The sequence below is a fragment of the Echinops telfairi genome, unplaced genomic scaffold, assembly GCF_000313985.2.
Source record: "Echinops telfairi isolate 266 unplaced genomic scaffold, ASM31398v2 ScPeMD7_7424;HRSCAF=8462, whole genome shotgun sequence".
NCBI lineage: Eukaryota > Metazoa > Chordata > Mammalia > Afrosoricida > Tenrecidae > Echinops > Echinops telfairi.
The window spans coordinates 61,862,284-61,884,939 of record NW_022111324.1 but is presented as its reverse complement, the minus strand read 5'-3'; the positions used below and the strand labels follow the sequence as shown (position 1 = coordinate 61,884,939).

At 38.9% G+C, this 22,656-nt stretch overlaps 1 protein-coding gene across 1 annotated transcript in view; it reads right to left on the bottom strand.

Annotated features, from left to right (window-relative positions):
• CENPF (centromere protein F) overlaps window positions 1-20,426 on the bottom strand; it is a 71,861-nt gene extending 51,435 nt beyond the window's left edge. The window contains exons 1-6 of the mRNA XM_045298196.1: window positions 20,265-20,426; window positions 19,124-19,320; window positions 14,345-14,466; window positions 13,833-13,924; window positions 11,497-11,788; window positions 10,136-10,338 (exon numbers count right to left, since the gene is read on the bottom strand). Of these exons, the coding sequence (XP_045154131.1) occupies window positions 10,136-10,338; window positions 11,497-11,788; window positions 13,833-13,924; window positions 14,345-14,466; window positions 19,124-19,320; window positions 20,265-20,426 (1,068 nt within the window). The remainder of the gene's footprint in view (window positions 1-10,135; window positions 10,339-11,496; window positions 11,789-13,832; window positions 13,925-14,344; window positions 14,467-19,123; window positions 19,321-20,264) is intronic.
• Window positions 20,427-22,656: the final 2,230 nt, after the last annotated feature.

The window sequence follows — 22,656 nt, the reverse complement described above, 5'->3', positions numbered from 1 at the left end:
CCATATGGCCACATCCCTGATCCCTCAGTCATCCCTGAGACACATTTTTTTTTCAATATAAGCTACTTTAAAATTTATAACACTCTTCTAAAATTAAATTAAGGTAAGTTGGTCTAAATTCTCAAATGCTGAGCCCCATTCCTTTGAATTTCGCCCCTTTGCTGCTCAAATCCTTAAACTGACTATAAAACAACTCTACAGTCGTGTAGAGGGTTAAGAAAACTTCCCACAGGTTGGGAAGAACTCCCTGGTCCAAGAGAAATCTGCCCGAACTTGGTAAATCTTCATCTACTAGTAGATTTCTCTAAGATTCATTATAATCTCACTTAGAACTCTTAGAAATGCTGTAATCTTAAGTAAAAAGGGAGAGGAAAAGAAATCACTCTAACAATACCTTATCAGAAGACCAACAGTCTAATTTTAATAACTAAATAATATGAAAAGAGCAAAGCTATTCATAAATGGCCACATGGTTATGAAAATATCAGAACAATAAAAATATGAAACTCAAAAAGTAAACTACTGAGTCACGGGATCAAAGCAACCCACGGCCCTAGACCAGTCTTTTCCAAAGGAAGCAATACCACCTTTGCTCTTTATAGTCTTTGTTTTATTTGATGTTCTTAAATAGAAGTCACTATGAGTCAGAAATGCCTCAATGGCAGTGAGTTTGGTTTGAGAAGGGGTAGTATTAGAGGTTATAACAATAAATAGGAATTCAAAAGCAGATATTAAATGTCTACTGCTGCCACATTAGTCTACTAACTACAAGGCTGGGAGTTCAAACTCACCAGCCACTCCATGAGAGAAAAACGAGGCATTATGCTCCCATAAAGATTTACAGCCTTAGAACTGGAGGAAGTTCTTCTCTTCCGAAAGAGTGACTGAGTCAGAATTCTTTGATGGTAGTCTTTGGCTTGTATTTGGCAGATGTCAGGGATTGTTCTGGGTACTGAGAATGTAAAGTGAACAACTCAGACAAAACCACTGCCCAGATGATTGTTCTAAACATCTGATGGTTGGCAATTCTCAGGTAAAAGGTATGCATGGTAGAGATTATGAATGAACCCTTGGCTCCCTCTGCTGGCTCTCCTGCAAACTGCAAAACATTCTACCAAATTTCCTCAGGATCATGAATTCTTTCCTTTTAGAAACATTGGGAAAGAGAGTCCTGGGGAAGCATTTACACTTTATTCCAATGCACAATACATATCAAAGCAGTTGACCACTAGGTGTCATCAATGATCCACATTTACCCTACAACAGTGTCCAAAGCCCAAGTCCTCGTAAATAATGACAGAGTGCATAGTCCTGGAGACTCACTTAGAACTCTTAGCCCACGTTTCTCCTTTATAAAACATAGGTGCTAAACTCCAGGTCTGCTGCCAGCCTCAGCACTCTGTTTCTACAAGACTTTAACTCTTATATCCACGTGGAAGGTGAACACTTGGAAAACAAGCATACTAGAAATAGCTTATATTCCACAGTACTGATTTTTTTATTTTTAATTGGCTTCATTTTATTTGATTGGTAACTCTATTGATACATCAGGGAATAACATAAACCGAGCATAATTTAATTTCTGCAACTCACTTGGCACAGTCTTATTCTTAAAGTCAAAAGGAAGAAAAAGGTACACTGGATTTTAGTTAGATGGGCTGTGGTCTTACAGGGAAAAAGAGCTCAAAAGGAGATTGGCCAAAAGGAGCCTGGAGGGAAGTTTCTAACAGAAAGGGAGGGTTCTGCTTTCTCCCGGTTTTCATCAAAATTTTAATTGGTAAAATCTCACATCATCAAGTATGTTGTCATATCTAAACTTACAAGGTAAAATGTGTGTAAAAGGGTAAATATAAATTCTCATACTTAGGAAGGCATGATATAGCAAAACTGAAACTTAAAATGAGCATGACTATAAACTCAATATGATAATAACTCATGTTATTGTGGGTTTACCATGGGCCAGGCACTATGCTAAAGGTTTCTTAAAAATTATCTTCACAACAATCATATGAGAAAGCTATTATTACCATCATTTAATGAAACAACCGATGCTTAGAAATTTTTTTTTAAAGAAATCATTTAAAGAGCTCCAAAATCAATACAATTGGAATATGGAGCCAGGAATCAAATGCAAACCTTTCGATTTAAAAGACCAAATTACTACTATGAACTCATTTTATGTGCAGAGAATAAGTATATGGATCCAAGGAGGTTCTCGATTCCTTACCATCCCATCAATATTAGGTCTAAAATAATATATACTATCGGAAGATTACACGTCTAAATAAGTCAGACTCCACTTCCAGATAATGGTACAGACTTACTTTTCTCTGTAGCTCCTGCTAAAAATAACTAAAAACCCTAGATATTATATTAAGGAAAACATGACATCTCTGAAAGAAAAGAAGGCACGCTAACTAGGGGCATCCGGATCTGGGAAGCAACACAATGGTACTAAAGGAAAAGAACTGTCAACATGGAATCCTATAACCAGCAAATATATCCTTCAGTAATAAAGAGCAAGTTAGAGCATTCTTAAATGAAAGACAACTAACAGAATTTGTTACCAGCAGGACTAAAGATGTGACAAAAGAAACCTTGCAAGCAATCAGAAGGAAAAAGAACATAGTAAGAAGCAACAATAAATAAAATAGGCTTTCCTTCCCTTTACTTTTCTATATTATATATAAAAGTTGAAACAAAAATTGTAGCACAGTCTGATGCAATTCTGAAGAGTCAATCCTCATTATTTGCAAATTCTATAATCATAAATTTGCCTATTTACTAAAAAAATACTCGTGGCAATTTCTAAGTCATTTAGACACGTCCATGCACTGTGCTGCAAAAAATTCCCAACTGAGCCCAAACCAGGCCAATTCAGAATTCACTAATTCTGCATTGGCAAGGATTTCCAGAATATAACTATACTACAAATAACATAATTTCTGCAAATAACATGATTACTGTATATTACTGAGGAAAAATTTTAAGACAATTATAAACAATTGTGTGGACCCTAGAGGCTTAATGAATTACATATTGGGCCGCTAATCATAAGTCAGCAGTTCGAAAACACCTGCCACTTGCTTGGGAGAAAAAGAAGGTTTTCTGCTCGCTTAAAGATTTACGTCTATAGACACCCAAAGGGGCAGTTGTAGTCTGTCCTGTAAGGTCACTATAACTCAGAATTGACTCAATGGCAGTGAGTTTTTTTGGTAGTGAGATAATGTAGGGTAAAGGTACAAAAAGAAAGTTATGTTTTTTACAGTTACCTCAAAGTGGTAAAATGATAATAGTACAAGACTGATAATTGGTATACACAGAATATAGTCTAGAGCAACCACTTAAGAAAGTGCTACCAAAAAACTGTATTGATTGAACTCCATGTTTAATACAGCATTGACAGCAGCAAAAAGATGAAAACACCTAAGCATCCAACAGATGATTGAATAAATAAAATGTGGAAAACACATAACAGAATACTATGCGACAATAAAGAATAATGATGAGTCTGTAAAACTTCTTATAATATGAACCAAACAGACATTGTGCTGAGTGAAATAAGTAAATCACAAAAGGACAAATACTGTATGAGACCACTTTGATAAAAAGTCAAGTATACGTTCACACACAGGAAGCGACATTCTTGGATGGTTATCAGGGATGAGAAAGTCACAGACTAAATAGTAGACATCTGTCAAGTATTGTGACTAGAAAGGCAATACACAATATGGATGAAGTCAGCACACCAGGTGATCAAGGTAAATGCTACAACAGATACAATTCTGAAAGCAGTAATATCTACATAAGCAGACATGTATGCATGCTATTCAAGAGTAGAAGGCTATACAGGAATTTCAAACGAAAAACCTAATGCACTGCCATCAAGTTGGCCGACTCACAACAATCTGCTAGGCCAGAGTATAATAGCTCCCATGGGTTTCTGAGGCTATAAATCCTTATGGAAGCAAAGACTTTTTTTCTGCCCTGTTGAGGCTTGTGGGTTCAAACTGCTCATCTTGAGGTAGGCAACCCAATGTGTCACCCACTACACACCACCTGAGCGACTTTAGGGGAGTACATGTACCTGGATATAGAGACAGTTACGGAAACTTCTTAGACATACCCAAATCCTTCATAGTACTGATTTACCAGGTTTGAAGCCTAAGGATGTCTCAGACAACATCTAATTGGCATAACATCGTTCACAAAGATAATCGCGGACATCCTACTTTGATAAGTAGTAACTGAAGTCTTAAAAGTTTGAGTAACAACCCCCAAGAATGAGGGGGAGTGTGGAGACCCAAAGCCCATCTGTAGACAACTGGACATCCCCTTATAGAAGGGCCGTGGGGAGGAGACGAGCCTGATAGGGTGCAGTATAGAACCAACGAAACACACAACTTTCCTCTAGTTCTTTAATGCTTCCTCCCCTCCACTATCATGATCCCAATTCTACCTGACAAATCCGGATAGACCAGAGCATGTACACTGGCACAGATAAGAGCAGGAAACACAGGGAATCCAGGACAGATAAACCCCTCAGGACCAATAATGAGAGTAGAGGTACCAAGAAGGTAAGGGGAAGGTGTGGGGAGAAAGGGAGAACAGATCACAGTGATCTCCATATAACCCCCTCCCTGGAGGATGGACAACAGAAAAGTGGGTGAAGGGAGACATTGGACAGCATAAGACATGAAAAGAAAATAATTTAAAAATTATCAAGGGTTCATGAGGGAGGGGGCAGCGGGGAGGGAGTGGGAAAAATGAGGAGCTGATACCAAGAGCTCAAGTAGTAAGTAAATGTTTTGAAAATGATGTTGGCAACAAATGTACAAGTGTGCTTGACACAATGGATTGTGATAAGAGTTGTACGAGCCCCCAATAAAATGATTTAAAAAAAAACCTTGAGTAGCCATCTAAGATACAGCAATTGGTCTCTTCTTGGTGGATCAAAGGAGAGTGTACAAACTCAAAGAAACAATGATGTAATTACTCCAACAGGATTAATGACCCACAGGAATCACAGCTATTCTAACTTGACACCAAAGAACTAGATGATGCCCAACTATCACTACCAACCACTCTAACCAGGGACACAATACAAGGTCCTACTTAGAAGAGTAGGAAAATGCAAAACAAAACTCAAATTCAAAAAGAAGATCAAACATTCTGGACTCACGGAGACTGGAGGAACTCCAGAGAATAATACCATAAGATACTCTTTTAGCCTGGAAACTACAGGCATTCCCAGAGGTTATCTCTAAAGCAAATAACAGACTGGGCTATAAAATATAGAGTAACACCTACAAGGAATGTACTCCTTAGATCATTCCATTAAACATGACCAAACAGGTAACATCTGTCCAAAATCAAAGGGAGGAACGTAAGAAAGGGCAGGAAACTAGAGAAAGAAATGGAGAAAGAAGACAAAAATAAGGAATAGTGAACACTGAGGAGATAAGAACCAATGTCATATAATTTGTGTGCAAATTACTGAATGTAAAACTAATTTTCTGTGCAAGCTTTCACCTAAAATGTCCAAAATAAAAACATTCAAAAACACAACAGAGGACAAATACCCAATCAAAAAATAGACAAAGCATTTAAATACATGTTTTTCCAAAGATATACAAATGATCAGCAAGCACATGAAAAGATGCTCAATGCCAATAGTCATTAAGGAAATGCATTTTGAAAGCACAATCAGATACAATTCAACCACTAGGATAGCTATGATCAAAAAGGAAAATAAACAAGTGTTGGTGAGTACGTGGACAAACTGGAACCCTCCCGTTCCGTGTTGATGGAGTTATAGCATCGCCACTGTGGAAACAAAGGCTGGTCCTAACTAAAAAAGTTACTACATGGAACTGTCCTATCACCCAGCAATTCCATTCCTAGGTAAGCACAAAAAGACCTGAAAGGAGAAACACAAAACAATACTTACAAGTAGTGATCACTATTGTAGTATTCACCATAGACAAAAAGTAGAAATAGCCCAAATGCATATCAATAGACAAATGGACAAATGGTAGTATATAAATAATATATTTATATTATGTCAATGACAGCCCAACTTAAAAAGAAAACAACCAACGCTGGAGAAAATGTGGAAACACTGGAACTTTCATACACTGCTGGTAGATCTATAAATATAGAAAACCTTTGTAGAAAACAATATGAGGATTACCTCAAACAAATTGGAATAGAAATTGTATACCATCTAGCAATACTTCTGCTGGGTATATGCCCTGAAGAAGTAAGAGCTAAACCACAAACAGACATATCCACTCTCATATTCATTGCAGCATAGTTCACAAAAGCAAGAAGTTGGAAATAGCTCAAATGCCCATCAGTAGAAGAATGGATAAAGAAACTGTGATATATGCACACTGGAATAGTATGCATTGCTAAAAAAAACAATGATGAAGCCATGAAACACCCAAGACATAGATGGACTTGGGGAACATTATGCCGAGTTCAGACAGTCAATCACAAAATGGCAAATATGTATGAGACCACTACTGTAAGGATAAAAGAACAAGACACAGACTTGCATACCAAAGGGTGACAGACTTTGGAGGTTCCCAAGTAATGGAGGGTAAGGGTGGGAAGATAACTCCAAAGACTAATAGGATGCCAAGGAAGTGACGTGGGTGGAAGGGAAGATGAAGTCCATAGGGTGAAGAGAAATCAGGGGATGGGAGGAGGATAGGATGCAGGTGCTGTGGGGTGTGTCACAAGTTGATGATTGGTTTGAATTGTCAAATGCAGAGTTGATGATCTGAAGTATAAACCCCTGCCCCCACCTAATTCACAATTAAAAATGCATTTTAAAAATATATAGACCATTATTCAATCATAAAGAGAAATAAGGTTCTAACACTTGCTACATGTGGCCTTCGAAAATACTAAGCTAGTTGGAATAAATCAGTTCTACAACACAATGCTATCTGTCCCATTTTTATGATACATCTAAAATGAGCAAATGTAGAGATCAGAATCTATTCGTGCTTAACAAGGGCAGGATCCTGAGTTTCGAATATGAAAAATGATGAAAACATTTGGAAGTGGATCGTGATGATGGTGTACAGCATGGTGAATACGCTATCACTAAATTGTACACACAAAAATTTGGAAATGGAAAATGTTTGTTATATACATATATTCTTACAACTTGACCATAAAAAAAACTAAAGCTGCCAGGAGTTGATGCCAACTCACAGGGACCCTATAGGACAGGGTAGAACTGCCCCTGTGGGTTTCCAAGACTGTAAGTCAATCTCAACTTTCTCCTGAGGAGCAGTTGGTGGTTTCAAAACAATTTAATTAGAAATAAGCCAAAAAATTTAAGTAGTCCATAGGAAAACACAGGGGGGGAAAAATAATGCTGGAACAGAAAAATGACGAATAAGTGGGAAACAAAGTGGCAGAATTAAGCCCTGACAAATCAATAATTATATTACATGTAAATGGTCTAAATAAAATATAGATATTAGACTTCTTAAAATGATTCCATGAACTACATGCTGTCTTTAAGAAATTCTCTTCAAATATAATATAATCAGGTTTAAAGAAAAAGAATAGACAAAGATATATTACGTAAACATCAAGAGTAGTTATACTAGTTTCAGAAACAATAAACTTCAGAGCAAAGGAAATTACCAGAGACAATGAGTCACATTATTAAATAAGGGTTAATGAACCCAACAACAGAGCTAAAAAAGCTTATGAAGGAAAGGCTGATAGAACTAAAAGAAGAAATTGTAGTGTAAGATGTCAACATCCCTATCTCAAGTGATAGAACTAGACAGAAAATCAATAGATACAAAAGAAATGAAAAGTATTTTGAACCTGTAAAATCTATATTGTTAAAGCCTCTCCCAGTTAACAGCAGAGTTAGATTTTCAAGTGTCCATAAGGCATATAACAAAACAGACTTTATCTGAAAAATAAATTCAAATGCTACTGAGTCCATTGAGATTCTTAGTGACCCTACAGGACTGAATAGAACGACCCTTTGGTTTTTACGAGACTTTTTAAATCTTCATGGGAACTGACAACATAGGCTCAAACCTTGGGCCTTGTGTTTAGTAGCTCAGTGTGTAGTCTACTATACCACCAACATTCCTTGGCTATATCATAGCCTATAAAAAAACGCCACACATTTTAAAGAGCTAAAGCTGATAACAGGGGAATCAAAATGGAAACAAATACTAGCAAGCAGAGGAAAATCTCCAAAACCAAACAACATACTTCTAAATAATCCATGGGGCAAAGAGAAAGTCTCAAGGACATTAAGAAACAAAACAAAATGAATGAAGAGATAGTTGATAAGACTCTCTACCAAAAATTAACAAGATCTCTAAAAGGAGACAAAAGCAGATTTTAAAAAAAATCTAAGAATGGGTTTCAGGCTTGCCCTAAATCCTAGGTGGGAGAGAGAGGGAACCGATCACAAGGATCTACATATAACCCCTTCCTTCCCTGGGGGCTGCACAACAGAAAACTGGGTGAAGGGAGACATCAGACAGTGTAAGACATGAAAAAATAATAATAATTTATAAATTATGAAAGGTTCGTGAGGAGGGAGAGCTCGTGGGGGAGGGAGGGGGAAACATGAGCAGCTGATACCAAGGGCTCAAGTAGAAAGAAAATGTTTTGAGAATGATGATGGCAACAAATGTACAAATGTGCTTGATGCTTGACACAATGGATGGATGAAAGGCTTGTGATAAAAGCGCTAAGAGCCCCCAATAAAATGATTTTTAAAAGTAGAAATAAAAAAATAAGTTCCCTAGTGATGAAGCATTGTACGAGCTCCCAATAAAATTGAAAGAAAAAAAAAGACTATGCTCACATATAAAAAAACAAACCCACTGTCAGTGAGTCATAGTTTCAACCTCCAACCTTGAGGTTAGGAGTCCAACACTTACCGACAATGCGATCAGGGCTTATGCACTTATAGGCTGGACAGCAAAACTAGATCAACCTAAATCCTACCATGTCTTAAAATTCTTTTAAAGCTTCATTACTTTAGTATGTATATGTGCCTTCCTCTATGGGCCAAGCACACAGTCAGGTGCTGCATATATTAGTGGTGTCGGATGCTGTCAAGTTGATTCTTAATCACAGCAACTCTCATGACAAAAGAGAACCCCCACCCCCACACCTCCACCCCCCGCCAGGGTTTTCTGAACTGGAAGCTTTATAGGAGCAGACTGGTCTTCCTCCCACTGGGTGAGTTCAAACTATCAACTTTTAATTAGCAGCCAAGTAATTAACAGTTATACCACCAGTGTGTCTCAGGTGCTGTGTAGAGGATGTTTTTATTACTCACCACACCCTGAGACATAAAAGAGATCAGTGACTTGCCCAGAGCCACTCAGCGAAGAAAACGTGAAGCCAAGATCTGACCCCAGACTGACCAACTCTGAATCGTCTTACAAGTTCAGTGGCATCAACACTATCTAGTATGTCTTAATGAAGATCCTTAATGTTGACCTGTCACTTTCTGGTAGAGGTATGGGGTAGGTGGCCTCCGCCCCTTGGCTGGGATGAACCATGCACCAGTGGGAAGGCAGGGCAGCCAAGCCAGAACCATGGCCAGTACAGTGGTAGCAGTTTGACTGACCATTGCTGATACAGAATTTGCAGGCCATTATGTTTTGCAAGACATCAAGCATGTGGAGCCACAAATAAAACAAGTTTTTCAAAGTCTACCAAAATCTGCCTCCAGTGGTGGCTATTACCAATGTGGAGTTGAACCCAAATGACAAAATGGATGCAGTACTAATTCTAGGTATAAGTCCTACTGCCAATAAAGGAAAACTAAGAGATGTTCATCAACAAATTAGGACTCTTAAATCGCCCAGATATCTATTCGTAGATAATAGCCAAAAATCAACAAAACTAAAGATTTACTAGAAGGCCAAGCTAACAAATGAAGTAAATGTATGATGAATTTTGAAGTACCTATTAGTTTATATGAGCCTGACTTTTTATAATAAAATGCCTCAAAGCTTTGGTTTAAAAAAATAGAGTTGATTTCATGAATCTAAGTGTAGGTTCTCGTTCCGATGATCTGTATGGTAAAATGGAGTTTTTCAATTACCCAAGAAAAGATAAATACCTTAGTCGATGCCTGGTCGTACTGTGCTGTTGTTCTCACTAGTTCATCCCTATTTTTGTTCAAAACTTTCTCTTTGTCAGATATCTCTACTTTTGCTGTCTCTAGTTGGAGTTGGAGTTCTTGAAATTTATTCATTTGGCTTTTCATTTCTTTTTCTTTTCCTTGTAGATGTACTTCCAATTCACTAATCTGGCTTCTTAGTTCTAAAATCACAAACAAAATCCACATTTCAATATGCATTTTCCACCAAATTCTTACAATTAAATTAAGAACGTATCATTTACTTTTTACCTTACTTTGTTATCTTTGGTGAGATAAATATAAATTAATTTGCATTAAACACTAAGCTACTTTTAACTAGCTTAAATTTCAATGTTTATCCTCAATTTCCATTTTCCAATCATTTCCATTCAAATACCCTTATAGAAAACAGGCAAATAGATAGATTTTCCTACACTTGCAAAGAAACCTGGGGGGTGGGGATGAGGAGTGGTGGTGGAGGGCAAATGCTATCCTAAAACAGTGTTTTATTTTGACAGCAAAAAGTGCATCATATGTAACACCCTCTGTTAAAATTACCACTTGGTTTTATATACTGACAGACTAACACTTGTTTCGTGCCCGTATGAATGCAAATTAGTGCTAAACCATAAAAAGAACCACTCTCCTGTATTTTCTGGTAGCTTCACCTCCAGTAAAGATCAAGACAGTGTGAATCTCCTATACTGCCAAAATTAACATTTTTTTTTATCCTCCCTCTCCCTGTACACACATACACACACAAATTGGTTCCAATAGTATTGGCAGGTTGACAGTTCTCACCAGTGAACACTGATGGTGATTTTCAATATATCATCATACAGGAAATTATCATATTCTAGAGTAGATTCCAAAACACCACCTGGTACCCTTGGCTGTCAGCCCCAGCATGGTACAGCAGCCAAGGTTACAGGTTGGATCCCATATGGAGAAGCTGACATTGCAAAGGAAAGCTGTGTTGCAGATACGGGCCATGTCTCTGGCCAAAGTGAGTCAGATCACAGGGCTACAAAAGTGGCCACACAGACTCCAAGTGTGGGAGTCCTGTGACCATTCTACTGACCCTATTCATCCATCCATCCTACTTTTGAAGGCTCCTGGGCACCAGCTTTTCTTAATACAAATAAAGAGACATTCCCAGACTGCAATGCCATCTCTACTCTTTAAGGACAAGGCAGTATTTCTCAGCACCCCTGAGATGCTGACCACTGATATTTATAACAAAACACCTAAGCACTCTCTAGGACCAAAATAATCTTGAATCGCTTATTAAATTGCATCAAGCAAACTGAATTTAAACTAAGCTTAGGGTATGGAGTTACCTTGATTCTGGGCTTTTAGTTGGTCCAGATGAGTATGGCTGGAATCATCACAGATGCTGCCGTTCATGTCTTTCTGCCCTACGTGCACAGCTGACCTACTTGGCGGCACGTCTTGTTCCCCAGCAAAGTCAGATGCAGAGAAGCCTCTCCTACTCAGAGTTTTCCGAGTGCTAGATGAAAGGCGATGACTTGGGGTCTTCTCCTGTTGCCATGAGAACACAGACGAGGACGCCTGATGTCGAGCAATCTCTCGGTGATTCATGCTGCTTTGGGAAACAGCAGGACTTGCTTTCTGCAAGAAAAGAAATGCCTCAGAGCCCCTAAAAATCCCAATATCCATCACTATCCTCAGAAAGCATAAAGCAATAATAAAAAGGAACTAATGCTCCCACTGTACAGTCACCCAGAAAGGACTGCTCCCTGCCACACCTGAAACAACATGCTGAGTGACAGAAAGCCACTCACAAAAACAAATACTTCATGAAGTGGGCACATGTATAGAAATGAGAAGTGTATTAGTGCTAAGAGGGTGAGAGGGAAAGCTACTGTTTAAAAAACACAGTATGCAATACTGGTGACAAAATAATTCAGAAAAGGGTGGTGATAACGATTATGAAATTACTAAATGTTCCTTGTACATATTTTGACCCAATTTTTAAAAACAAGTAAAAATAAAAATTTTCTAAACCTATAAAAAAGAAAAAGAACATTCATCAATTCAAGGCAACCACTAAGTTCCAGGATCCAATAATGGAATTCTCTAAGGATGAGATTTCCCAATACCAGCTGAGGGTCAGACTATTTACAATGCTTAGATTACATATTCTGTAATCCTTCTATACTCCATTAGACATGTGAGTGTTCAGTGCCATCTTGAATCTGACTTTCCTTACCTATCATAGGTCACATCCTCCTACAGCTCTGTACAGAGAATAAAAATCAGCCTAAAAAAGCTTTTCAGAATGTAACCTTCCTCCAAAAAACTGTTATGGAATACACATTTGTAAATTATCTGCTTTGAATTGCCTTAGCTTTAAATGCTGTATTATATTCCTTATAGTGAGAGGTTTTCTTGCCATAGTTAGAGGCCTACTATTCCTGGAGACTCACATTCCTCCAGAAAGTGACTCTTAGCATCACTATCAGGAGAACTGGCACAAATGAGTGAAGGGGGCGGAAACAACACAGTATGTCTAGGACAAACCAGAGAATTACTAGTTGTTTGGCTTGCTAAGCAATGCCTTTGCTGAACATCAGAATTTCAGTGACTTCAAAATAATGGTGGTAATAAAGGCACAAAAAGAATTTAATTTGTCATAATTATAACAAATAGTTGGTTGATACTAATTTATTTTTATTTTTTTCCCCTAATTCTAAAATTCCCATTATCTACAGTATCTCAGTAGTTTTAATTTATAGTATCTACTTACATCAGCATTAAATTTTTACTGAATTGTGCCATCTCACCAAGTTTTTATGTATAGCCCAAATGTCAATAAATGCTGAACTGGGTTTCCACAACACACAACATATCATAGACATAAATGACAGAAAAATTCAACACATCTACATATCAGTATCTTCAGGGCCAGGACTCCTGAACTGTAGGACTTTTTGCGGAGATTAGGTCAATCTTCTTTAACTACCTCTCTCTCTCATTGCTTCTTTACTCAGATCTAAAAAGTAGCTAAATACTCTTATTAGCAGCTTATTTAAAAGACTCAAGATGCTGATAATCTTCTCTGAATCAACAGCTCATAAATAATGATCCTCAAACCTCAATGTCTGCTAGAAATCAACACAGCCCATCAGAAAGGCTGCAAAAGAAACGACTGCCTCCAGGCGACAAAGCCAATCAGCGAGCAGCAGGAATGACAGTTGTCCGACCCTCTCCAAATATACTCTTCTTATTGTTGTTCGCTGCTATTAGCAGGTGTTGAGTCCTTCAGTTGGGTTACCCTATGGACAACAGAGCAATACCCCGTGCAGTCCTAACCCACCCTCACAATCACTGTCATGTGTGAACCCACTGTGCATCTGTGTCAGTCTATCATTAGTTTTTAGTAGGAAAATATTTATATGGCTATGATTTCTACAGATTATGAATATTGAACATTTAGAGATAAACTAAGCTCCCTACCCAATTTCACGAACGCCTCTTTTCAAAACTAAAACTTATAAATCGTCACAATCAGTAACCCAGGATCATCATTTTCTCAGTATAGAAATAAAAGTCCACTCTAGGTAAAACAAATTTACATCACCTAACCTCGCTGTAGCCCATATCAATACCCCTGAAACTGCAATATGCAGTACAAGGTCGATAATTAACTTACTTTAGCATGCAAGGTTTTAACCTCTGCCTCTAATTTTCTTCGTTCTTCAACTTCTTTATTATATTTTTCTTTTAGGTCTTCATACCTGGAACCTAAACACAATGAAATACAGCTTGCTTTTTTCATCACTAATTTCATGGAGAACTTCACAGGTCAATAGTCATTAAGGAAGAGAATCTGTAAATGAGTGGCTAAGAACACCAAAATAGAAAGAACATCTGTGCTAGGACAAAGGATCAAAATACTGATCAAATTTCTCAAATTTTAACTCACACATAAACACAGGTGTTTGGAACATTCTAAAGATGAACTACTTTTAAAGCATACCACATAACATAATGAAGAATGAGGAGAGTTTAAAAGCTCAGTGTTTCAATGTAGTTCAAGTATGCAAATACTATGTAAAAAGTAGTTGTGTCATTTTTTTTAAGGCCCACATTAAAAGGTGGTGTCACTACTGAGTTAATTTGCTTATTAGATGGAATTAAAACCTCTCAGCACCAAATTCTTACCACTGTAATGCTGACTAGGTGTGGGTGGAGTTGGAAAGACTTTCTGTGGTGTTCCCCCGGGATTCAGAGAGACGTCTGCAGATGTCGCAGAGTGTTGGCTTCTGTCAAGCTCAGATTTATACCTGGTAGAAAAAGCCCAAGAGGACAGACACCAAATCAGTTAGAGAAAGCAAAGGCTCCGAATCACCAAAACCAAAAACAGTAATCCACTCACAAAGAATCCCCCCCTCTAGGAATTCATACCACTTCCTTTATCCAACAGACATCTACGAAGAGCTACTGTGTCAGACATAAACGCACCCTGTCATCCAAGAAACCCAATCTCATTGGGGAAACAGAATGCAAACCAATAATGACACGATGTCGAAAAGGCTCTCTCTAATGAGGACCTGGACTGACCACTATGTAACAATGAAGAGTTGGGGGGTGAGGGATATTTTCTATTCTAGTCAGAGAGGCATGGGGATGTAAAAGCCCAACTTCAGAAACCAGGGAGGAAATGGACATTTCTGAGAATGGAGAACAAGTCATGAGAGGGACCTCAGGTGACTTATTGTATTTCCTCATGACAAAAACAGACTTTCGAGACTTATCAAAAGTTCTATGATATTTTTTAAAAGACATAAAAATGAGTTATCGTTATACCTCTAGAAAAGATATATATGGCTGCAAACGAAAAAGGGAGGGGGAGTAGGTTATATATGTACATAAATGCAGAAACATCTCTATAATTCAAGTAAGTTCTAAACACGTCTCAGAACCAAGCAACCCATGTCAGAGGGCTCAACCCTTCCAAGTCTCTACTGTCCAATTTTAGCTTAATATGGGAAATATAATGAACACCCTAATGATATACACCAGAAAGCAGGAAGTTGCTAACTTACAAGTTTCATAGGTGTCCATAGTGGCAAAAGAAATTAACAAGGGAGGATCCCCACAGAATAGTTTTTCTCTTTTCCTTTTAAATTTGGGAAAGAGGGTGAGATGAGATGTTGATGGAATTATATGATTCAGGTGTGAATGTCAACAGGTTTGATGATTATGCTAAGAATTATTATTTTAGGTGTAACTCCAAGAAGGGGAATTCAATTATTCAGGTATGAATGTGTTAATGGCTAGAAGAGCCAGGGGGTGGCCTGAGATGTAATCAATATGGTCTACTTCTAGCCATGATCCTCTATGTGATGGATAATAAATTCTGGCTCTACGACTGTGGCTATCATCCCATCTTGGAGGAAGTTCTCTGCTACACTAGATTAAGCTGGGATTAAGTATCCACCTTAGCAGAGAGTGGGAACCAAGTTATGACCCTTTGTTTCCTTGGAGGTATGGTCTGCTAGGGGTATACATTTGAAGTGTGGTACTGGTGAAGAATATTGAAAGTATCACAGACTACAAAAAGGACAAACCAATCTATCTTGGAAGAAATGTGTCCAGAGTGCTCCTTAGAGCAGCAGTTCTCAACCAGTGGGTTGTGACCCCTTTGGGGGTCAAACAACCTTCTCACTGGGGTCGCTGAATTCATAACAGTAGCAAAATTACAGTTATGAAGTAGCAACAAAAATAATTTTATGACTGGAGGTCACCTACAACATGAGGAACTGTATTAAAGGGTTGCGGCATGAGGAAGGTTGAGAACCACTGCCTTAGAAGCAAAGACAGTTAAGGCTTCATCTTGCATACTTTGGACATGTCAGGAGAGACCAGTCCCTGGAGAAGGACATCATGCTTGGTAAAGTGAAAGGACAGGGAAGAAGAGGAAGGCCCTCAAAGAGATGGATTGGTACAGTGGCTGCAACAATGGGCTCAGGCACAGGAACAATTGTGAGGATGGCACAGGACCAGGCAGTTTTGTTCTGTTGTGCATCCATATCACAATGGGTTGGAACAGACTCAGTGCACCTAACACAACAACGACGATCTACTAGAAGAGAAAAACCACACTTCCACCACAGCCATTCCTCCTACATATTCCCAGGAACATAAAGGAAGGAAAATCATCAGTGGAGCATGTTCAGGATCTCTTTCTTAAGTGGCAGAGCCAAAGCCTATGGCACCAGAGGCTGCAGCAAGGAGACTATGGGACAGAGCATAGGAACCAGGCCAACACCAGAGGCCAAAGCAAGGAGACCATGAGACAGAGCAGAGGAGCAACGCTGAGACTCTGAGACTGAGGCAGAGCAGTGTTGACCTTCCTGGCCCACAGAGACAGAGAGAGAGGCATGGCTGCAGGCTGAGAAAACATATTGTTGTGGACCAATGACTATATCTTTAATGTTTCCTGACCCTGGCTGTGGTAACCTGTTAATTTCACTAGTTAATTCCCTTTAATCGCGAGTCTTATTCAACTTGTGTGTGGCCATTGCAACAAACTATAGAAGCCAGCAAAGTAGTTTTGTGAGAGGAAGGGTTTGCATCAGAACTGGTAACAAAGAATGGAGGCATGTCTGACCTCTACTTCGTGGCAACAGGAAAGTCAGAGGTGGTCAGAAGTGGCCCCTGGGCCTGTTTACACATGGGCACCTTATTCCAAACAGGAGTGAAGGTGCCTCTGTGTCCCTAGTTTCTCTGAGCTCCATTATTTTGGGAAGAAAGAAATAATATATGAGCTGAGAATGATTCCTCAGCAAATCTAATCAACTTATAGTAGATAACAATTAAAAATGTCCAACGGAAATATTCCATTAATTAAACAAGCAAAAAAGTTCCACTATAAAATCATGGTCTCCAGCTTCAAGTAGACCAGGAAGTGCTTCTCCAACTCTTGCTTCCCTATTCATCACTCTCAAGCTTTCACACACACACACACACACACACACACACACACACACCATAGCCCATCAGTTTAAGCCATGCTTGAACTTTCATCCTTCAACCTTGACTGCATTTATTCACCTTTCCCTTCTTCCATCCTTTCAGAACATGTATAAAATAATACACAATCCTAGAATAATGCACAATCCACTCCTGTGTTAGAATCCCATCATCTACTTTCCCATAGACATAACTAATTTTATCTTTTCTATTAAATCCTCAATGTTAGTTCTTATATTCAAGATATACAGGTTCCTCTGCACAATTGTAAGATGATTGCTCTCCCTCCTTCTTGAACTTCCATCATCTCTTGACATCAATGATACCATAATTCTCCCAGTATTCATTCCACCTTCACTTCAATTTCCTTTTCTTATCTTTTACGCTTTTATACAATGCTATCTCTCAAGGTTCTGGAATCGCTCTTACTCTATACTTTTTCTTGATGACACAAATCATTCTTGTAGATGCATTATATGCTGACAGTTTCCAGGTTTACTTCTCTAACTCAGAACCCTCTTTGATTTTGTCTTATCCAAGCATAGCCTGGGCATATTCCTCTCAAACCTAATCCTCACTCAGGGAACAAGCACCTCTGTCCCGCTCTCAACCCTGAATCTTAGGACCATCTTTTACTCCCCTGGTACTGTTCTCCCTCACAGCCAACCAGTCACTGAAACGTACTGAATGTTCACCTATTTATGTATGTAAATTCAAGCTTGTTCTCTCTCTCCGAGGTCTCTCCTTCAGGGTCTCCCTGCTCCAGTTCATTCCTTTTTCAACAACTCTCCTCATTGGAGTCAGTGATTTCTCACACCTCACCATGGCATTCCCATACTCAAATCTTTCAATAGCTGTCTACTGTTCAGGGTTCCCATGGTGATGTTCAAGGCCTTGCCCACGCTGACCCTCCTTAGTTATCCAGCTTCCTCTGTCATGACTGGTGTCAACTCAGTTCCTGACTGCACTACTCTGGGGTCCCTGGGCAGCTCGCCTTTCTCCAGGCTTCTCCACACATAATGCCGCTGCTGAAATCATCCTTCCTGGCCAACTCTTACTCCGACTTCAAGATTGAACAGAAAAATCCCTTTCCCTTGAGGGTTCTCTTAATGATTCATTCCTAGTACATCTTATACTTTTCGCTTATATTAACTAGATTGCAAATTGAAGCATGTAAATATTTCACTAAAGTAAAATCCACGAAGGCAGAGTCCATGTCTACCCTGTCTGTCCCTTAAACGTTTTACCAATGCACTGACAGCTGTTTTTCAGTGTATAGAAAACTTTTTTAAAAATCAACCATGAGGATAGAAAATAAAAGGGGAACTGCAGTAACTCCTGTTGACAATTTTTATATTATTTATCACTGTATTACACAGTGACAAGCACCGTGTCTAGAACACGAGGAGCTTCAAAAGTTTACAAGAAAATGGACCTAAAAGATAATAGAATTTTCTGAAGCCCTCATCTATAGCAGCTTAATAAGCATGACATGAATCAAATGAGTCCCTTGTAGTGCTAACGCTTAACAAGCTGAGGGCACTTCAAAAGACAGATTTGGCAATCCATTTCCAAATATCAACCATTGGAAACCCCATGGAATACAGTCCCAGGGGTTGCCGAGAGTCAGAATCAAATGGAAAACAACTGCTTGTTATTGCTTTTGTAATGAACAGATGATTAAGCAAGCAATTTTAAAAAGATAAATTACTAAATCTTGCAATAGAAGTTTGGGGATTATTAGGAAAGAATTATTTGCTCGGATCATTATTTCTGCCACCAAGGGGGGAAAAAGAACCTCACACTGTCTAATTACATACTTACTGGAGAAGGAAAACACATCTGGTGACTTCAAACAGTTGATGAAAAAATCCACTATCTTTTACTGTTAAATATTGCTGCGAATTTTTGGCAGGCCCCTTGTAAAAAACCAAATCCATATAAATTTCATTTTTAAACAACTACCTTTTAAGTTCCTGTTCCAGCTGTTCGATTTGTTTTTTGCTTGAATTCAGTTGTCCTTCCTGGAAATTCACTTGGGACTCCTTGACTTGAAGTTCATGAGACATCTTCTGCTTAGTTTTCTCCAGATTCTCACACATCTCCATCAAGCGTTGGTTCTCCCTTTTCAGGTTCGTGCCCTCTGTTTTTTCATTTTCAACCTAAATGAGATTGTTCAGAAAATGATGTTCACTTATTCATGAATCTGTCAAATATTATTTATAAATATGACTAACATTGACCGTAAAGTTCTCAGGCATGGCTGTAATAATCCAGCTGTCAGTGCTGTGTGTGATCACATTTTAAGTAACACACTTTGAAGCCTATCGGCAGGAAAGTTCTGCTAAGTCTTGAATGACACTGTCATCAGTCAAGGCTGCATGCACATAACCTTCCTAGGCAAGAAGTGAAAAAATCTTGGTCTAAAGGGTCAGAAATGGGAAATTATACTTACCAGATATTGAGTTTCTGTTTGAGGTTAAACAAAAGCTTTGCAAATAGTGGGATGTTTTACCACATGATGTATGTATTTAATGTCACTTAAAAATGGCAAACTTTATTTGTATTTTATCACAGATTTGGGGTTCTGACTCCACATTTAGTTCAATGATATTTTTTTATGATCAAAAATTAGAAGCTAGAAATTTCCCTTAACAATTCATTTCCAATTCAGCTAAGCCTAGCTATCCCTGAGGAATTGGAAAATTCTCCAACAAGATTATTTAGAAGCAGTGATTATACAAGAGAAGGTCCTAAAGAAACAAGACTTGCAAATTCCAGTGAAAAGCCTACACTCAAAAAAAAAAAAAACCCAATCATTGTGAATATTGCTCCATATTCACAGCCAGAGCTCTTTGGCCTTGTTAAAAATGGAAAGTACTCCCCAAAACACAATTCAAACAGTTGTTGAAAATGGAAGTCGGTAACCCTAAATATTAGCTGGTAAGCCCAAATGAAGATGAAAGTGGCAATTGCATTTTATAAAACAAGAAATGAGGAAATGTAAATTACCACCTGCAGATAGCAAAATCATCTCACTAAATTTAAAAGCTTAATCCAAACAATGAATGAACCGTTTTAAACACCATCCTTTCAGTGATATTACCTTCTGCTTTTGCTTCTGCAATGCAGCCTCCAGAGTTTCGAGCTGAAACTGCCTTTGCTGCCTTTCTTTCTTTAATTTGTCAAGCTGTCCTTCAAGTTCTTGAATTTTCTGAAGAGCTCTTGTCGGCAGGCCTTCCTTCCACTCTTCTAAAACCCAGCTCATCTTGTTTGCCTTTTTTTTACCCAAACATTTATAAATAACTGTAAAGAAAAAACTCTGTCAATCTTAAAGTCTCTGAAACAAACCAGTCTATCAAACCACATTTAAGAATCCAGTTTCAAAACCTCACATTTATAAAGATAGCCAAGTATAGTATTTATCTTCTCCATGGCCTGAAAGCAATTAACTTAGATTATGAAGTACTGTACATAACAGGCTTAAGGAACCCTGGTTGCATCATGGGTTAAACACAGGGCTAATGACCACAGGGTTGGAAGTTCAAACCCACCACTTACAGGCTATCTGTTCTCATAAAGGTTTACAAAAGGTCATGACTGACTCCATAGCAGTTGAGGTTTTTGTTTTGTTTTGAACGTAGTTTGTTGGCCTCCCCTTGCATTCCTGTTTTCTCACTTATCAGTTTTGACTTACATGGCTACCTGACCCCTACAGCTCAGCTTTTGTAATACAAAACATGAATATTTTGTTTTAAGATTTTCAGATGACATTACTCACTCACTGCCATTGAGTTGATGCTGACTCATAGCAAACCTACAAGGCAGCAAGGTAGAACTGCCCCTGTGAGTTTCTGAGACTATAACTCTTTATGAGGGGGCTGGCCCCAATCCCAACTACACAGACAAGCCCCCTCCCCCCAGAAGAATTCACTTCGGAGAACACCACCGAAACTACAGCTCAGGGAGAGGGACATGTCTGGTCAGAGCACACAGGAGCAAATGAAGGGGGAGGAAGAGAGAGTGGTGCACATCCTGGCCCACCAAGCCCTGAGGACAATATTCCTGCTCAGAGCAGCCAATGCACAGAGGACCATAGAGCCGGCCCCACTACGAGACACACATTCCCTCACTGACCCAAAGCACTACAGGGGACAACACTGGAGAGAAAGTGCAGGAATTGTGCCCGATGTGACCACACCACACCAAGGCAAAACACTAAGGGTGTGTAACAGAACAGCAATGAGGGCAGAGCAATGATGTCCCTGAGAATACCAAAAACAGACTGTGAGGCCAGGGCATGGCACCCCATCAGACTACTGGAAAACACTCCTAAAGATCAACAAACAGATGTTGACCTATTTACAGTCTTTTTTTTTTTTTGTCGTTGGTTTTTTTTGTTTTTTCTTTTGTTGCTTTGTTTTGCTCTGTCTTGTTTTTCTGCATACTATTATCTCTGCATGTCTATCCAGATAAGATAGGCAGGATAGACAATCTGGAGGAGAAAACAAGGAGACCAACAGTTCTGGGGGCACATGGGAAAGGGGGAGGCAGAGAAAATGAACTGGATGTTAACAAAGGGGCAAGGGAACAACAAGTGATCTAAAATCGATGAGGAGGAGGGTGTAGGTAAGGCTTGATTGATCGAGGGCAATGTAACCGAGAGGAATTACTGAAACCCAAATGAAGGCTGAACATGATAGTAGGACAAGAGGAAAGTAAAAGGAAATAGAGGAAAGAACTAGGAGGCAAAGGGCATTTATAGAGGTCTAAATACAGACATGTACGTATGCAGATATATTTATATATGACAATGGGGAAATAGATCTATAAACATATATTTATAGGTTTAGTATTAAAGGTAGCAGATGGACACTGGGCCTCTACTCAAGTATTCCCTCAACACAAGAACACGTCGTCGTTCTAATACTCCTGCATTCTATGATGCTCACCTTCCCTACAGGATCCCTGAAGACAAAATGGTGCATAGGCAAATGTGGTGAAGAAAGCTGATGGTGCCTGGCTATCAAAAGATATAGCATCTGGGGTCTTAAAGGCTTGAAGATAAACAAGCAGCCAGCTAGCTGAGAAGCAACAAAGCCCATATGGAAGAAGCACACCAGCCTGTGTGATCATGAGGTATCAATAGAATCAGGTATCAGGCATCAAAGACCCAGAACAAAATATCATATCACTGTGAATGAAGGGGAGTGCAAGTGAAGACCCAAAGCTCATTTGTAGGCAATTGGACATCCCCTTACAAAAGGGTAACAAGGAGGAGATGAGTCAGTGAAGGTGCAGTATAGAACCATTGAAACATACAGCTTTCCTCTGGTTTTTTAATTCTTCCTCCTCCCCACTATCATGACCTCAATTCTACCTTACAAATCTATCTAGAAAGAATATGTACCTGGGTACAGATAAGAGCTAGAAACAGAGGGAATCCAGGACAGATAAACCCCTCAGGACCAATATTGAGAGTAGCCATACCAGGAGGG